At 51.9% G+C, this 13,861-nt stretch overlaps 1 protein-coding gene across 2 annotated transcripts in view; it reads right to left on the bottom strand.

The window, feature by feature from the left end:
* RXRA (retinoid X receptor alpha) overlaps positions 1-13,861 on the bottom strand; it is a 114,751-nt gene that overhangs the window by 12,863 nt on the left and 88,027 nt on the right. For both annotated transcript variants that reach the window (XM_075054680.1, XM_075054681.1), the window contains exon 5: positions 5,292-5,461. In XM_075054680.1, the coding sequence (XP_074910781.1) occupies positions 5,292-5,461 (170 nt within the window). The remainder of the gene's footprint in view (positions 1-5,291; positions 5,462-13,861) is intronic.

The following is a 13,861-nucleotide window of genomic DNA, read 5'->3' as shown; positions in this document are numbered from 1 at the left end:
AGAAAAAGCTTTCCTTTGAAATATTATCCAGTAACAAAAACCATCTGCTCTCAAGGAGGACAGTCAGCCTAAACACACCAAATCCCTGTTTAAAGGAACTGCTAACAGCTCAAGTGGGCTTGTGATTAGGAACTGGAAGAGCCTGTCTAACCCTGGCGAAGACAGTCCTCACTAGTACAAGTGTGTATATAGGGTTTACCTCTCTGGACAGGGATGTATGAGCCCGTCCACATAGCCCACTGTAATCCCTGCTGATATCTAGCAGCTTTGATTGTACGATTATTTTTCTTCCATGTCCTTAAAAGAGCAGTTTCCAAATCGCAGGAGGAGTGTTTACTTCAGCCCTGGATCGCAGGGGGAAGGGGTGTGAATTCAGAGGCAGAGCAGACACGAACGCCGGCGTAACCTCTCCCTCCTGCAAGTCTCAGTTTCAGCAGGACAAGGCCATTCCTCACCACGAGCTGACTGTGCTGTGGCAAACCCTTCTCCCAGGCTGGGCAGACGAGGACCACGCTGCTAAGTCTCACTCCACCACCCCAGAGCCGTGTCCCGGACCCCTGCCCAGTCCCCTCCGCCGTCCCCTGGCAGCAAACACCAACTCTGTGCCTCAGTGGCCAATGTCTCCCATTCTCCAGGCTTAAAATAACCAGCATCTGGCAAGCTCAGGGGCACCCGCCTTCGAAGTATTTTCACCTGTTGCCTGCGGAGATGGATGGGAATGGGCTCGCGTTCAGCAGCGCAGCTGAGGAGCGGGGAGCATCGTTACGGAGATTTTCCCTCCGTGCTCTGCCCATCTCCAGCAGCTCCCCGAAGGGGCACAAGGGCAGGGGAGTCTCGCTCCGAGGGCGCTGGGGCTCTTTCCTCAGGAAGGAGACGGGAGCAGGGACTGGGCTTTTTGCCGGGAGAGGGAGATAAGACGGGATTTCCTTTGGACAACAGGAAAACCCTAAACTGGGTGTGAGGAGGAGCTTTGCAAGGTTAAGTGTTACACTGGAAACACAGGGAACATCAGCATTCAGAGGTGTCTGCAGGAAGGGTAAGAAGGGACACCTGTGGCCCAGGTTATAGGAACATCACCAGCCTCAAATCGGCTGAGTTTGGTCAGCAAGCTGGAGCAGCCGAGTGGAAAACTCAGGCATCCCGGCTCCCGCGGGGTGGGATGGGGATGGAGCCCTGCATGCCCCAGAGGGGGACACGACCTACGGGAGACCCCACGCTCCAGCAGAACCTGACCCACGAAGCGACAAGTGCCTGCACAGCCCCATGAAAGGGGTATTGTAGGAAAGTTAGACGGTTTTGCCAAAGCTTTTTATCAGGGATCACTTCTGGGAAGGTTGTCACCATCTCTAGGACTCGCTCTGATGCAGCGAGCCAGGCTCTGGGTCTCCCAGCCCAGGCTGTATCACCGCTGCTCTGCGGGCAGCACAAGCTGTACCCGGCCTTCAGTGCCTCGTACAAAGCCTCAGCGAGGGGCCCAGCCTTTAATTACACCTCAGATGGCAGTTCCTGGAACCACCACAGTGCTTCCCGGCAGAATTTAATCACCACAGCTTGAGAGGCAGCTAAAAGTATCATCCCTGGAGGCCGAAAGGACCCTGCCTGTATCCAGGAGGGGATCTGCAAAGCGGTGCTAGAAACCCTCCCCGTGCACGGTAAGCAAATCCCCTCCTGCAGTAAATAGCAAGGGCACGGTGCCGGGGTGTGACAGAATGAAAGGACACGCAGGCACCTGATCCTTCTGGAAAACCGGAGCTTGGAGGCATCTTCCAGAAAATGGTGACTTGAAACCAGCGGCTCAAAGGCCAATTAAGAGCTAATGGGGATAACACCTCTCAGTTACAGGCTTTGCCTTTCAGTGGCCAGGAGCCCATCCGAGGTGGTGCTTACACTGCCGGAGCCCAGCTTCACAGCTGCCGGGGACACGGGGCAGAAGCAAACCCATCCTTGCGCCCCGTCGTACTGCCTGGGGACGGGTACCTGCCGAGGGCGTACAGCCGGTCCCCAGCTCCCGAGGGATGGGGATTACATGGGGTCTGGGGGCTGCCTGGGACACACGGCGTGGAGGAATCCTGCAGCCATGCTCCTTTACGGCTTGGGGGAACCTCCCAAAGGGTTTATCCCCTTTGCCATGGTCAGCAGCCAGACAACCGTTGCAATTAGCAGCTATTTGCAGCGTCTGAAGAGCTGTTATCAGGGGCTCTACGGGTGCAGTTACTTCAAGTGAGTGTTTTGGTGATGGTTATCAAAACGCTGGCCTTGGCGCTCTCCTACCACCCAAGGCAGGAGAGCAGATCTGCAGGGGCACATCCCTCTCTCTTAGCTCCTTTCTGCCTGGCTCAGCATCCTTCCCCATCCTGTCCGTGCCACCCACAAGGATCACACCCCACTGTACTCCCCTTTCCCCATCATGGGCTTCAAACCATGAATCTACCCCATCCTCTCTGGTGTCAATCAAGGTGTCAAGACAGAGCCATGGGTCCCCTCCCCGGTCATGTACTCGGAGCAGCACACTTCCACCAGCAACAAGGTGTTTAGATACCAGGGCTGCTGCAACAGCTCACAGGCTGCAGCCCCCGCTGCCCTCCCCTTGTACCAGCTCCGAGGACCATGCTGAAGCCCCATCGTTGTGTCCCACACTGTCCTAGCTGGAAAAAATCGGTGCCAGAGCCAGCCTGGCAAAGCAGAGGGACCTCCCTCAACCCGAGTTGGGATCTCTGCTCTCAGAGCAGCCCGGGCACCATGGCACAAGGTGACGGTCACAGACATGAGAGCATCTGGGAGAGAAGGGTGTTAACTCCCACCACCCTGCCACCTCCATCCCAGCCTGGCACCGACCAGTGGAAACACCCTGGCAAGCGCCGGAGCTCTCCAGCGCACTGGCAGCATTCAATGCAGATGGACTAAGGTGCAGGGGTGCAAATAAAAGGACCCAACGCACCAGGCTAATAGGAAACAGCTTGGTTTTTTTACCTCGTGTCTATTAGGGATGGAATTTGTCTGCCTTTCCATCACATGGGCTCTCTGGGGAGGGCTGGGTGGGAGGAGGGCAGCTCCTCCGTCTTCCCTCGCCTCATCCGGTGGCCTCGTCACTGCGAGCTGCTGATCTCATACATCTGCTAAACCTGCTACAAATGTCACCTCATCGACAGAAGCCGCTTGACAATAATAGGGCATTTCAACAAGCCTCCTGCTTCTATTTAGATGCAACACACATCCTTGTTCACAGTAATGCGTGTTGAATTATGCAGGAACCAGCTTTCAATTTGCTACAAGAGGCTTGAGGAGATGCAGTGCCAGACGAAGCCATTTATTTCAGCTCGCTCTCTGGGGTTTGTTTTCAAGTCAGCACAACGCTGGCTACAACTCCCCTGAAGTATTTTTAATTCTGATAGCCGTCAGAGCCTCTCCAAGCCCCTCACTAACCACGGCTGAGCCGTCTCCTCCAAAAAAGCCCCTTGCAAGCTTCACGGCTGCTCTGGTCGGAGGGCATCGCTGTCTGCAGGCTGCAACTGGGCTCTCACATGCAGGCGAGCACCATGGTCCTGTATCTCCTTCACTGAGGGATCTGCTCTGTCCATAGCAGAAGCCTTACGCACTGAAAAGCCTCACCTAGCAAGCCAGCCGTAAAGGGTTCTTGTGGGTAAAGGCCAAAAAGAGCATCCCATAGAAGCAGTCAAGACTTAGATGCCTAAAAGGAGCAGCCTGACTCTGAGATCTCCTGTCAAGCCCTGCCAGATAAGGTATTCCTGGCTCAATCCTCCAAGCCTCATAGAAAGAGATAAAGTATTATTGTAGCAGAAAATAAATACTGCAGAGTCCTTCCACTTGCTAGAAATAGCTGCATTTCATCATCTCAACCTCAGAGACACCTAGCACAGAGCAATAGGAAATGCAGAGGGATATTTCAGCGGATGATCCTGCTCTCCCAGAGCCCCAGCTTTACCTCTGTGCCCCCCCCGAAGGACTGCTAGGTAGCCAGGAGATGCCCCCCTACTCCAGCCTCTCCCCTTCCCAGCAGCAAGTGATAACTAGCAGGGTTTTGGGGCAATTTATACCTTCCGCAGCCCTGATGACCCCTTGCAGCGGCAGTGCCCCCTCCTGCTAACAGAGCAATGCCGTGGGATGGTGTGTGCCTGCAGAAAGCATCGCCGTAAGGCAAATGAGAAATTAAACACGTGCAGCTGACCCCAGCACCAAAAGCGCACACGCAATGGCGCTTGGCAATTTTTTTTTCCTCTCCACCTCTTTGCTTTGAGTCTTCCCAGTCCCTCAGTATCCCAGGGCTCTGCCGGTGCGCCCGGGGTGGGAGTAATTAGCCCCACTCCTGCCCCTACTGCTATATTAGTTGCCTGAATTGCAGTCCTACCTTTTAGAGGCATTTCCCTATTCCCACTACTTTCACGGGAATGAGGAATGAGGACTGCATCCTAAATGCTGCCTAGGCTGGGCAGCAAGTACTTTCTCTGCAATAGGGCTCTTTATGTGGGCTTTGCATAGGGTCTATCCTAGAAACAGAATTTCAGAGGATAGGTTGGGTCTCATATCTGGAGGTAGCTGCTTTGCAGGGAGGCTTCCTCTAAGCAAGGCTATAACATGCTGGTAAGGGAATCTGCTAGGAAAGGGACCAAGACAGGTTCCCTCATCACAGCTTCTCTATTCCTATTTCCCTGTCAGCTGTCTCATGTTTACACAAGGCCCTGTTAGAGTACGGATGCTTCAAGCAGGCCCAGTTATAATACAAGCTTCTAAATGGGAAAGGAACTTGAAAGTAAACTTCTCCAGACTTTCTCTTCTTGGAGCCAAGCAGCTGTATAATTCTGCATCTGAAAAGTCACACCCTAATTTTACAGCTCTTATTTCTTTGCACTTCAGCCACACAGCTCTGTTTATGGGCTTGATTGGACTCTGAGCTCTTCAGAGCATGAAGGGTCTTCCTGCCTTTTAGCACTAAGGGCCACTAACTAAAATAAAATCTTCTCTGTGAGCCGTTCTAATTGCACCTTACAGTATCTGTTCCTTCCCTATGGCTGTGAGACAGAAAAGTACCAATGCTGGTGGTTGCGCAGGGGCAGAGGGGTTTGCTTTCCTCACGCTTTCATCTAAGCTCACACATGGTGTCTGCAGCAGAGCTAAGAAGTTGCATTTCTGAGCTCTATCTCTTTTCCCGTAAGCTAACCCCCTCTCTGTCCTAGGCTCACTGCTGTATTCGTGCTAGGTCAATCCCGATGCCCCACAAACCATCCCTTCTGCCCCGTGTGCCGGGGATGGAGCCACGGGGAGAGGTGCCTTACCGAGCTCGGCGTCAAGCCCATATTCGCTTCAATGTACGTCTCTGTCTTTGGCTCCACTGCGAGTTCAGCTTCCAAGATCTTTTCCACGGGCATGTCCTCGTTAGCGCTACTTGTCGACTCCACCTCGTTCTCGTTGCGGTCCTTTCCCCGCTGCCTTTCCTCCTGGACGGCTGGAATTGGACAGAGAAGGGACAGGGTCAGCCCAGGGCTCCCGGCCACGGTGTCACGGGCTGAGCTGGGACCGTGAAGCTCCACGGAGCTACAGGCGTTACTTAACCATGAAAACCTAAAGCATCCTCAGACCGGTAGGATCACACAGACATCTGATGTCTTGTTCTCCACCACTGTGGTCAGTGGGGTCTCGGGCTTGGATAGTCCAAAGGGGGGGTGAGGTTTGGGGAAGCTGCCGAGCAGCCCTGGTCTGGGAGAGCTGCTCCGTGCGTGCTCCCCTGGGAGAACCGCGAGGGACGTTCCCACTCGGACCTGGCCTCTGCTGGGAAACTCCCTTTTCTGCAAAGGGAGAAGTCCTGGAAGCAAAAAGGTTAAAGACGCGTGATGAAAAGCAAAGGAAGCTACACAGCGAGTCACTGAGGGAGGGAAATGGATGGGTACCACCGCAGGGGAAGAAAACAAGGTGGTGAAGTGACAGCATAAGGGAATCCTAAATAAAAGAGAAATCGGTCTGTTTAAAGCATTAAGTCCAGAGTTCAAGCATCTTCTGAGCCTGTTAGTGCTGAATGTCCAAAGAGGTCATGTCATGCATCTCGTTCCCTGGTCCGGCAGTGATGCTGACGGCTGCCGCGAGGCTCTGCGGCAGGACGGTGCTACCGTGGGACCGGGGATCTGCCGGCGGGCGTTCTATGCAAACCACCACCCTGTCTTTACCTCCGGGCAATTTCTAAACAGACAGGAGAGACCTGTCCCAAATCCTGTGTGGCAGGAGTAATCTAGCCAGAAGCATGTCACATGCTGATGAGTTAATGTCTGAGCAGTACATAGATGAAAAACACTTATTAGATGCTAATAACATTATTATTAATGATCTCTTTGAAACCGGCACACACGCTTTCCCTAAACCTAGAAAGTAGTTTTATGCAGACAGTTACATCAGTAACTATCTCTTTCTCAATCATCATGTTACATACCCTAGATCACACACTTTTCCGGACACTTGTTTCCCACAGTACGTTTTAGCCCAGTCTAGTTGAGAACAGCCCAAGCAACAGCAGTTTCCATCACTGGTCGTGAGAGTCAACTCCCTGAACTTATCCAGCTCTTTGTTGAGGACTGAATGAGGCATTCGGTAATGTAAAAGTCCTGCTATTTATTGACAATTATCCTAACACTTTACCTCTCTGCTGAATTTGAAGCTGGTTATGTGATGTTAAGAGAAAGCAGCAGGGGCCCAGGTATTGTTCTAGGGAAATCAGAGCTGTCTGTAACACAGTAAGGCTTTTTAGGCAATCAGTGGGACCAGCTCTATGCCAAGTGCAAAAAATAAAAACCTAGAATATAAAACTTATTTCTTGAAACCCAGGAAATTAAGACACATGCTAAAAGAGTCCTATATGGATGCTGATCCCATTAACCCAGCTCCACCCCAGCGTGCAAAGGCCTGGGTCTGATTTCCACTGCTCGCCCTCCCCTCCTGCAGCAGCCGCCAGTGCAGCGTTGCTGTTTGCTGCACGTCAACACTGTTCAGACTCCTTCCATGTGAAAGCTGTTATGCAAAAAGCAAGAGGTTATTTTTTTGCAAACTGCTCTCAAGTTTATGGGCTGCAGAGGCTCCCAAGGCCCACGCAACGTTTTTCTCCTTGCTCTGCCAGAGCCAGGTAAGCTGCTGCTGTCAGAGCTCAGATTTGTGTTGTGGCTTTTGTCCATCCGGCTCTTGTCTGGCAGGGATTCTTCTGTTCACTTTTTCAGGCCAACATAAAATCCTGCTTAAATTTCTCCCCCCACCCCTACTCCTGCTTTCTCAATCATCAAAAGGCTAGAAATTTTTGCTTAATGCCAACCGTTCTTCAACAGCACAGATGCACCAAAACTCCTCTGGGCACATTAGAAGAGATAAACCACCTACTAAATAACAGAAAAGCCTAAGAGGAAGGCAAACCCACAACAAATGGGATTTTATAAAATGACTTAAATGCCAAAGGCCTGATGCACAGTCGCAGCAGGTCTCAAGGATAAAGGTACAAAGCGTGGTTCCTTGCTCTGAGATCAACCACCTCCACCTCTGGGGCCACTCCGCCAGGAAGGGGTGTTAGTCCAAAAAACAGATCCTCTTGCTCAGCCACCAGTGACTCGGGATTTGTGGGAAAGCACTGCAGAGGTCTGGGGAGACGGTGGCCACTTAAAGCCTTAAATCTGCAAATCTCAACCTCATCAAAACCAACAGTCACGTTCTTGGGGGTGAAGAATCAGATACACTTGAATGGTTATAGCAGACTGAATCTTACGGGTCATCACAACAGCATTTGCTAGTGATTAGGCTGAGTCTAGCTGATATAAACAATAGATGGAAGAGACAGACGGAAAGAGATTATACATACAAGTAGTTCCTTCTATTGATCTGTGCTTTGAGCTGCTACATCAGAAAGTTGGTGCCGCTGCTCGCTGCGGAGCTGGTCAGTGGAAAGCTGACTCATCCCAGCCTGCGTAGCCCCACGAAAAACCCTTGACGCTCGCCCCTGCCCAGCTGGCTGCCGGCAGCAATGACACACCAGACAGAGCAGATGGCGTATTCTCACTGAGGATGTCAGGTCCAAAGATAAACCAAGCCCTTGCCAGGGAGAGTGTTACCTGCTTTGCTACCCCCCGTGTTTCCAAGACCAGACAGCCCTCTCCAAAGCCAGGACAAGCCAAGCATCACTTTGCGATCCCCCCATTGCAGCTCGGATGACCTCCATCCATCCATCCCCTATCCCGGGCTCTCTGGGCTGCAGGAAAGCAGGGACTGTTTCCCCGTGCTGAGCTCAGAGATGCCGTTATCCTCCCTTCCCCCTGACAAGCTGGATCACGCACAGGTCTTCACCGAGGCTGCAGGATGAGGTGACTGTCCTACGTGAAGTTCAGCTGCTGCTTGCTCCCAGGACCCCCGTTACCAGGTGTTTATGAACCCGACCTGTTCCTCACTTGGAAACGATGCAGGACGCCTGCCCAGCCCTGGTTGTTGGATGTAGCTTTCGGGGATGCCTGCGAGGCAGCGACTCCTCTAGGTGTTGACTCAGGGGTGGATGCTATTTTCTCACCCTACGGGCAGCTCGAGGAATGAAGTGGGAACAGCTTCGTTCTTCATGTGAACAACAGGTTTGCTCCTGCAACAGCTCTGTGCCTGGCCTTGGGGTACAGCTGCCAGTGCACACATGAAGTCCCCCCCGATGGTCACCTTACTGTCACCTTGTTCTTCAGGTGTGGCACTCCCAAAGTCCCTCTTCAGGATCCAGAGGTCGAACGCATTTCAAATCTAGTGTCTCCCCTTTCCTAGTTTCGGATTCACCCTGAAGCATCATACAGCTCCAGGGGTGGCAAGCCCATCACGTTGTCCTGAAAGGCACAGGGATCTGCATTTGGGATTCAAGGCTCTTGTACTCTGTGGGTTCCAAGACTTGGACTTCCCTGCGGATGCAGCCATCCTTGCAGCCTGTGCTTCAGAAGCTCAGCAGAACTGAGAGGACATCCAAGGTATATAATTTTGCGAGCAGGCAAAAGTGTCTAAGAGCTGCCAGTCATGCAGCTTCATAGCAGTCCTCCGTGGCTCTGATCTCCACTGGCATAACCCTGGTGGTAGATGTCTGCAATTTACTGCAATCAGTATGTCCCCAGACCTGCTGAGGACCTGACAGGCTGGTGCTCCTTCTTAGTAGAGATGCTGAAGGACGCATCTCCATTTCAGAAAAGAATGGGGGCTGTGTTTCTTGAGATGCAGGAAAAAAGAGCAGGTGGGGTAGGGGAAAGGAAAGAAGGAGCAAGTATTCAAGCCTATCAGCTTTTTTTAAAAATCATGCAATATGGGATGTTTGTGTGAAGGAAAATCTTCAGTAGTGAGGAGACCCCTCACTAAAAAAACCTGGGACCTTATCTCTGGAGTCCACTCCCCACTCCCACTGGGGCTTAGTCAAAGAAACCATGGTGAAGATGACAAAAATACATTTTTCAAATGGATTTGGTTTGGGAGCTAGGTTTCTTTGTGGCTTTGTTTTTTTATTTATCTTTTAAAAAAGAGAAATACAAACGTGGCAGCTGCATGGCAGCTTGTCTGGTAATATTGAAATGGGAATACCTTGTTCTTCTTGGCTTCCCAGAAGTCTTGTGCGCCGGGATGGATGGTGCTCCATCCCTGTAACACAGTAAAATTTAGAAACAAAGATCATATCATTTGGTTCTTGTTGCTTCTGCTGGATTTTTCTCTTCATTTAAGCTGTAAACTCACAGGCTAAAGACAAAAAAACAGAGAGGTTCTGTGACTGGCTTCTCCAACCCAAATTCTCCCTTGTGGCACAATCAATGTATATTTAAGAAAAAACAAATATTCTCAACTCTAGAGAGGCCACAAGATTCTCCTCCCTCCTGTCTCACACGTGATGCTTCGCAGTATTAGCAAGGACAGTACGCAGCAATTCAGGGGAGCCGGTTCTACCGCTAGCTCCCTTCTCTCGCTCGGCATCGATGCCCTCCTCTGCACTGTGCCCGTCTGCTGAGCCGGGTGGGTCCGGAGACGTCCAGCTTCGGTTTAAGAGGACCTTGGGAAGACGATTAAAGTACAGAGTGCCTGTGATAACAAGGCACTTGACAGCGTGACCTGCGAGGACCTTTCCAAACCTCAGCTGGGCTCTCTTACTGCAATAAGACGGTGATAATGAGGTGAAGGGCTGGAGAACACATCCCCGCGGCTGCGGGGGTGCTCACCGGGAGGAGGGAAGAACCGGCCAGGGCTCTGCAAGACCAGCGTGACCTTCCCACCTCCCATCGCACGCAATTACTGCCTCAGCAGACGGGCTCGTCTGGACAAACTACGAGGCTTGTCTCAGACGGATGCGGGGAAGCCATCGTCCTTCCACCTCACCGCTCAGGCTGCAGGTGTTAGCCAAGATCCACTCTTAGGACCATGCTGTTCCCAGCGACGCCGATCTTTCTGGTCATGAGGGTAGCGCAGCATTTGATCAACGGTATGGGTCTATTCATCTTAAATGCAGGAGGCAAGCCAGGCGTATTGCTTGCTGCAACCCAAGAAAGCACCCTCCTGCGAAGCAAAGCAGCTCCAAGCTGTCGTTACACCAGCCCTGTCTGCCGCGCTGTGTTTTCGGAGAGGAGCTTCCCCGCACTCCCCTCGGTGTTGATGGCTGTGCCAGTGCTTTTATTTTTCCTCAAGGAGACTCGTATGGTTGAGAGGTTTTCTAGTCTGATTTTCTGAACATAAGGGAAGCATTTAAACCTTGCAGTCCACTTGAGGAGAAAAAAAGATGTTGTAGTCAAAGAGCTCTGAGAGGCAGCCCCACCTCCTCCAGCTATGTCTCAGCCGAGCCAAGGACAGAAGCCTGTGTTTGCCATGGCACCTGATGAAGAGGTTCTCATGTTATTCTGCTTGATTTGGCCTGTACTTGCCCAAGGCCGGTTGCTGTCATTTTTCATATCAAGCTTCTCAAGCCCATCTGCACTTCCCCAGGCCATGGTACAGCAAGATACGGAGGCCCATGTGTCAAGACTACTTCTCAGTGACCTCCCTCTAAGAACCAAACTGTCTCGTCCCGTGGATTGCAGAGGAGCCTCGGCTGCCGGGGTCCAAGGGCTGACAGGCAAAGTGCCAGATCCATCCTCTGCTGGTGTGCACATCAACACTGGGCGCCTTGCCTTTGCTCGTGGTGGGGCATCTGATGGCTAAATAAGCAGGTTTAAGTCCATTGCAAAGTGAGCAACCAACCTAGCTCAGGTGCCCAAACCAACCAGTGCGGGTGGCTGCAGTTGAGTAATGAACTCTCCAGCTGCTGGAGAAGACCGAGCTGCTCGCTGAGGCTCTGGGGAACACTTGGACGCTGCTGAGAAACCGCTGCAGCATCCCCAGCTCCTGCCACTTCATCGCAAGCCTCGTGACGAACATCGCTAAGTCCCTGCTCTTTGAGCCGTGCGAACACCCCAGAATCCCAATCCTCCAGCAAAAGTTCTTTCCTTTTTAAGCCTTGGGCTCGCGGGGAGAAACCTGATGCTGTGATCTGCAGACTAATTAGGTTTAAGAAAAAGAAAGATGTCAAGTGCATGCTCTGTTTTTAAAGCCTGGTCATAGATGCAACGTGGGCGCTCGCGGCCGGGTCCCCCACGCTGCGGCACGGCCACCCGCTACGGGCACTGCCACGCTCAGCGGGCACCGCGCTTTTGTGCCGGGGGGAACGTTAACGAGGGGAGGAAGAGGCACAAAGGGGACAGGATTTTCCAGCGAGGCAGAGGCGTTTCTGAGAGCCCCCGTGGGTAGGAGCATCGCAGGCTTGTTTGTTTGCTGGGAGAGCCGTGGAGGCTACGGCAGCTCATTACTACTTACCCAGCGTTAATACAGATGAGAGCTTGTTTCTGAGATGAAAATCCATCCTGCTGGGAACAATAGCGTGGATGACTGGCTGGGGTTTGTTTCTTTTCATGGGGGAGGAAGGGGAAGGATAATTCACTCCCACCAAAAATGGACCAAATGGGGTTTTCTCTGGGGAACAGATCCAGCGTCTGGAGTCCCTGGGCAACGGGAACCCGGCACCATGGGGAACAGGCACCGATGTTCAGCCCAGCTCTCGGGCAGTGCGAAAGCCGTGTGCCAACAGAAGATGTACTTCTTGGCCTTGGCTCTCCCGTCCTTCTTGGCACGCTCTGATCCTCTTGCACCTTTGTCCCTTTTGTTCCTTGCCATTCCCTGGCAGATGCAGGGATCCACAAAGCAAACAGGGATGATGATGCTTTCCAGGCTGCTCCAACCTGGATGCATTTTGGGAACATGCCCTTGCATCACCAGGACTCACCACCCACCTCCTGGAGAGCCCAGAGGCTCTGGTGGCTTCCAAGACCCAAACCTGCTCAGTCTTCTCCGAGCCTACAAGTGGGTGGCTGCTTTATTTATGAAGTGCTGGGTGGAGGGTTATTGGGGATTTCGGTTTCACTAGCAGTGGAATTTATTAGGCTCTGCTGCCTTTTTATGAAGCTATGTCTTAGCTGTGTATCATAGGCATCTTGAAGCGCTTATACCTGTTTATATCAAAAACGCCATAATAGCTGAGGAAACTAATTCAGACAGCATTTCTTCTGCTTTGCTTTTGCGTGCTTCCTTTTTTTTCAAAGATGCAGCTTGCTACTACTGTAAACAACCTCAAAAACCGAGATACAAGAAATAAATGGTAGTGTTTTCTCCAACGTTTTCACCTGAATACTGCATTTTTTTACGATAGGCAAAATACCACTGTGATGATAAAAACCCGTAACTTCAGAGTGTTAAAAAGTGGATTGAAAACTTTGCATGCAGTCAGTCCACACGGGAACGGCTCCGGAAAACAATGGCAAAAATCGCTAGCTCACTTCACTCTCAAAAGCCGGACACTGTGAAGTATAAGCAAACAGCAACATTGCTAAAGCAATGAGAGAAAATCATACACCAAACCCTTTTTCTCAACCTAAGAGTATCCTTAAAAACAAACAACAAACCCAGCATCTTTTAACCAGCTGGTTTAAAGAGCAGCACTTTAAAAGGATATAAGAAACTAGCTCATTAAGCTGAAAGACATTTTCCATTCCAAAATTATTACTAAAAATAACTGTGCTCTTGAACTCTGCCCCTTCACTAGGGTATGGCCACTCGCCTGCTTTTTACATTCGCTTGGACGGCAGGTTGGAGACCTGAGTTCCTGCTCTTTCTCTCCAGACTCCTCTTGCTCCTGTTGGTCCCGAGAGATGCTCTGGGAGCCAGGATGGCTCCAGCTCCCGGGGGTGCCAGGAGGATGCACAGCCATGGCAGGGGGATCGGGCACAGCTCAATGATGGCTGTCTTAGTGCAGGGGCTGAGCTCCAAGCCACTCTGGGTTAAAACAGGGGGAAACTTCGGTCCCTCTGGATTAAGTGATGTATCTGAGCAGCTCCTCGGAGACGTGCAGACGTCTCCGAGCTGCAGACTAGAGTCGCTCCCTGCGATGCTGCAAGTCAAACCCCTCCCAGGTTAAATCCCTCAGCTCGACCGCAGTGCAAGCAAGCGGGGGAAAACCAACCCACAAACACAGGGGAAGAGGAAGAATTATCTCAGGCCGTGAAGTTTAATGAAATCTTGAAGTTAGAGATCAGGCGCGCAGCCAGACAGAAGATGTCCTGGATCCTCAGAGCATGACTCTGGATCATGTCACGGCAGCTGACGGAGGCAAGCTGCAGCAACGCCATACCCAGGTCACCGCCGTTACGGTATCTGCGCCTGGATTTAGGAATGATCTGGGGGTCGGTTATGCAGCCCGAGCCGCAACCACTGGGAGAGGACAGCTTTCTGGTCTCCAGATGGGCTACGAGCTTCCTGACAGAGCATCAACACCTCTTTTACCTAGTCGGCATCCAACACC

The sequence above is a fragment of the Buteo buteo genome, chromosome 23 (assembly GCF_964188355.1).
Source record: "Buteo buteo chromosome 23, bButBut1.hap1.1, whole genome shotgun sequence".
NCBI lineage: Eukaryota > Metazoa > Chordata > Aves > Accipitriformes > Accipitridae > Buteo > Buteo buteo.
The sequence above is the reverse complement of the archived record's forward strand: the minus strand, read 5'-3'. Positions and strand labels throughout refer to the sequence as shown.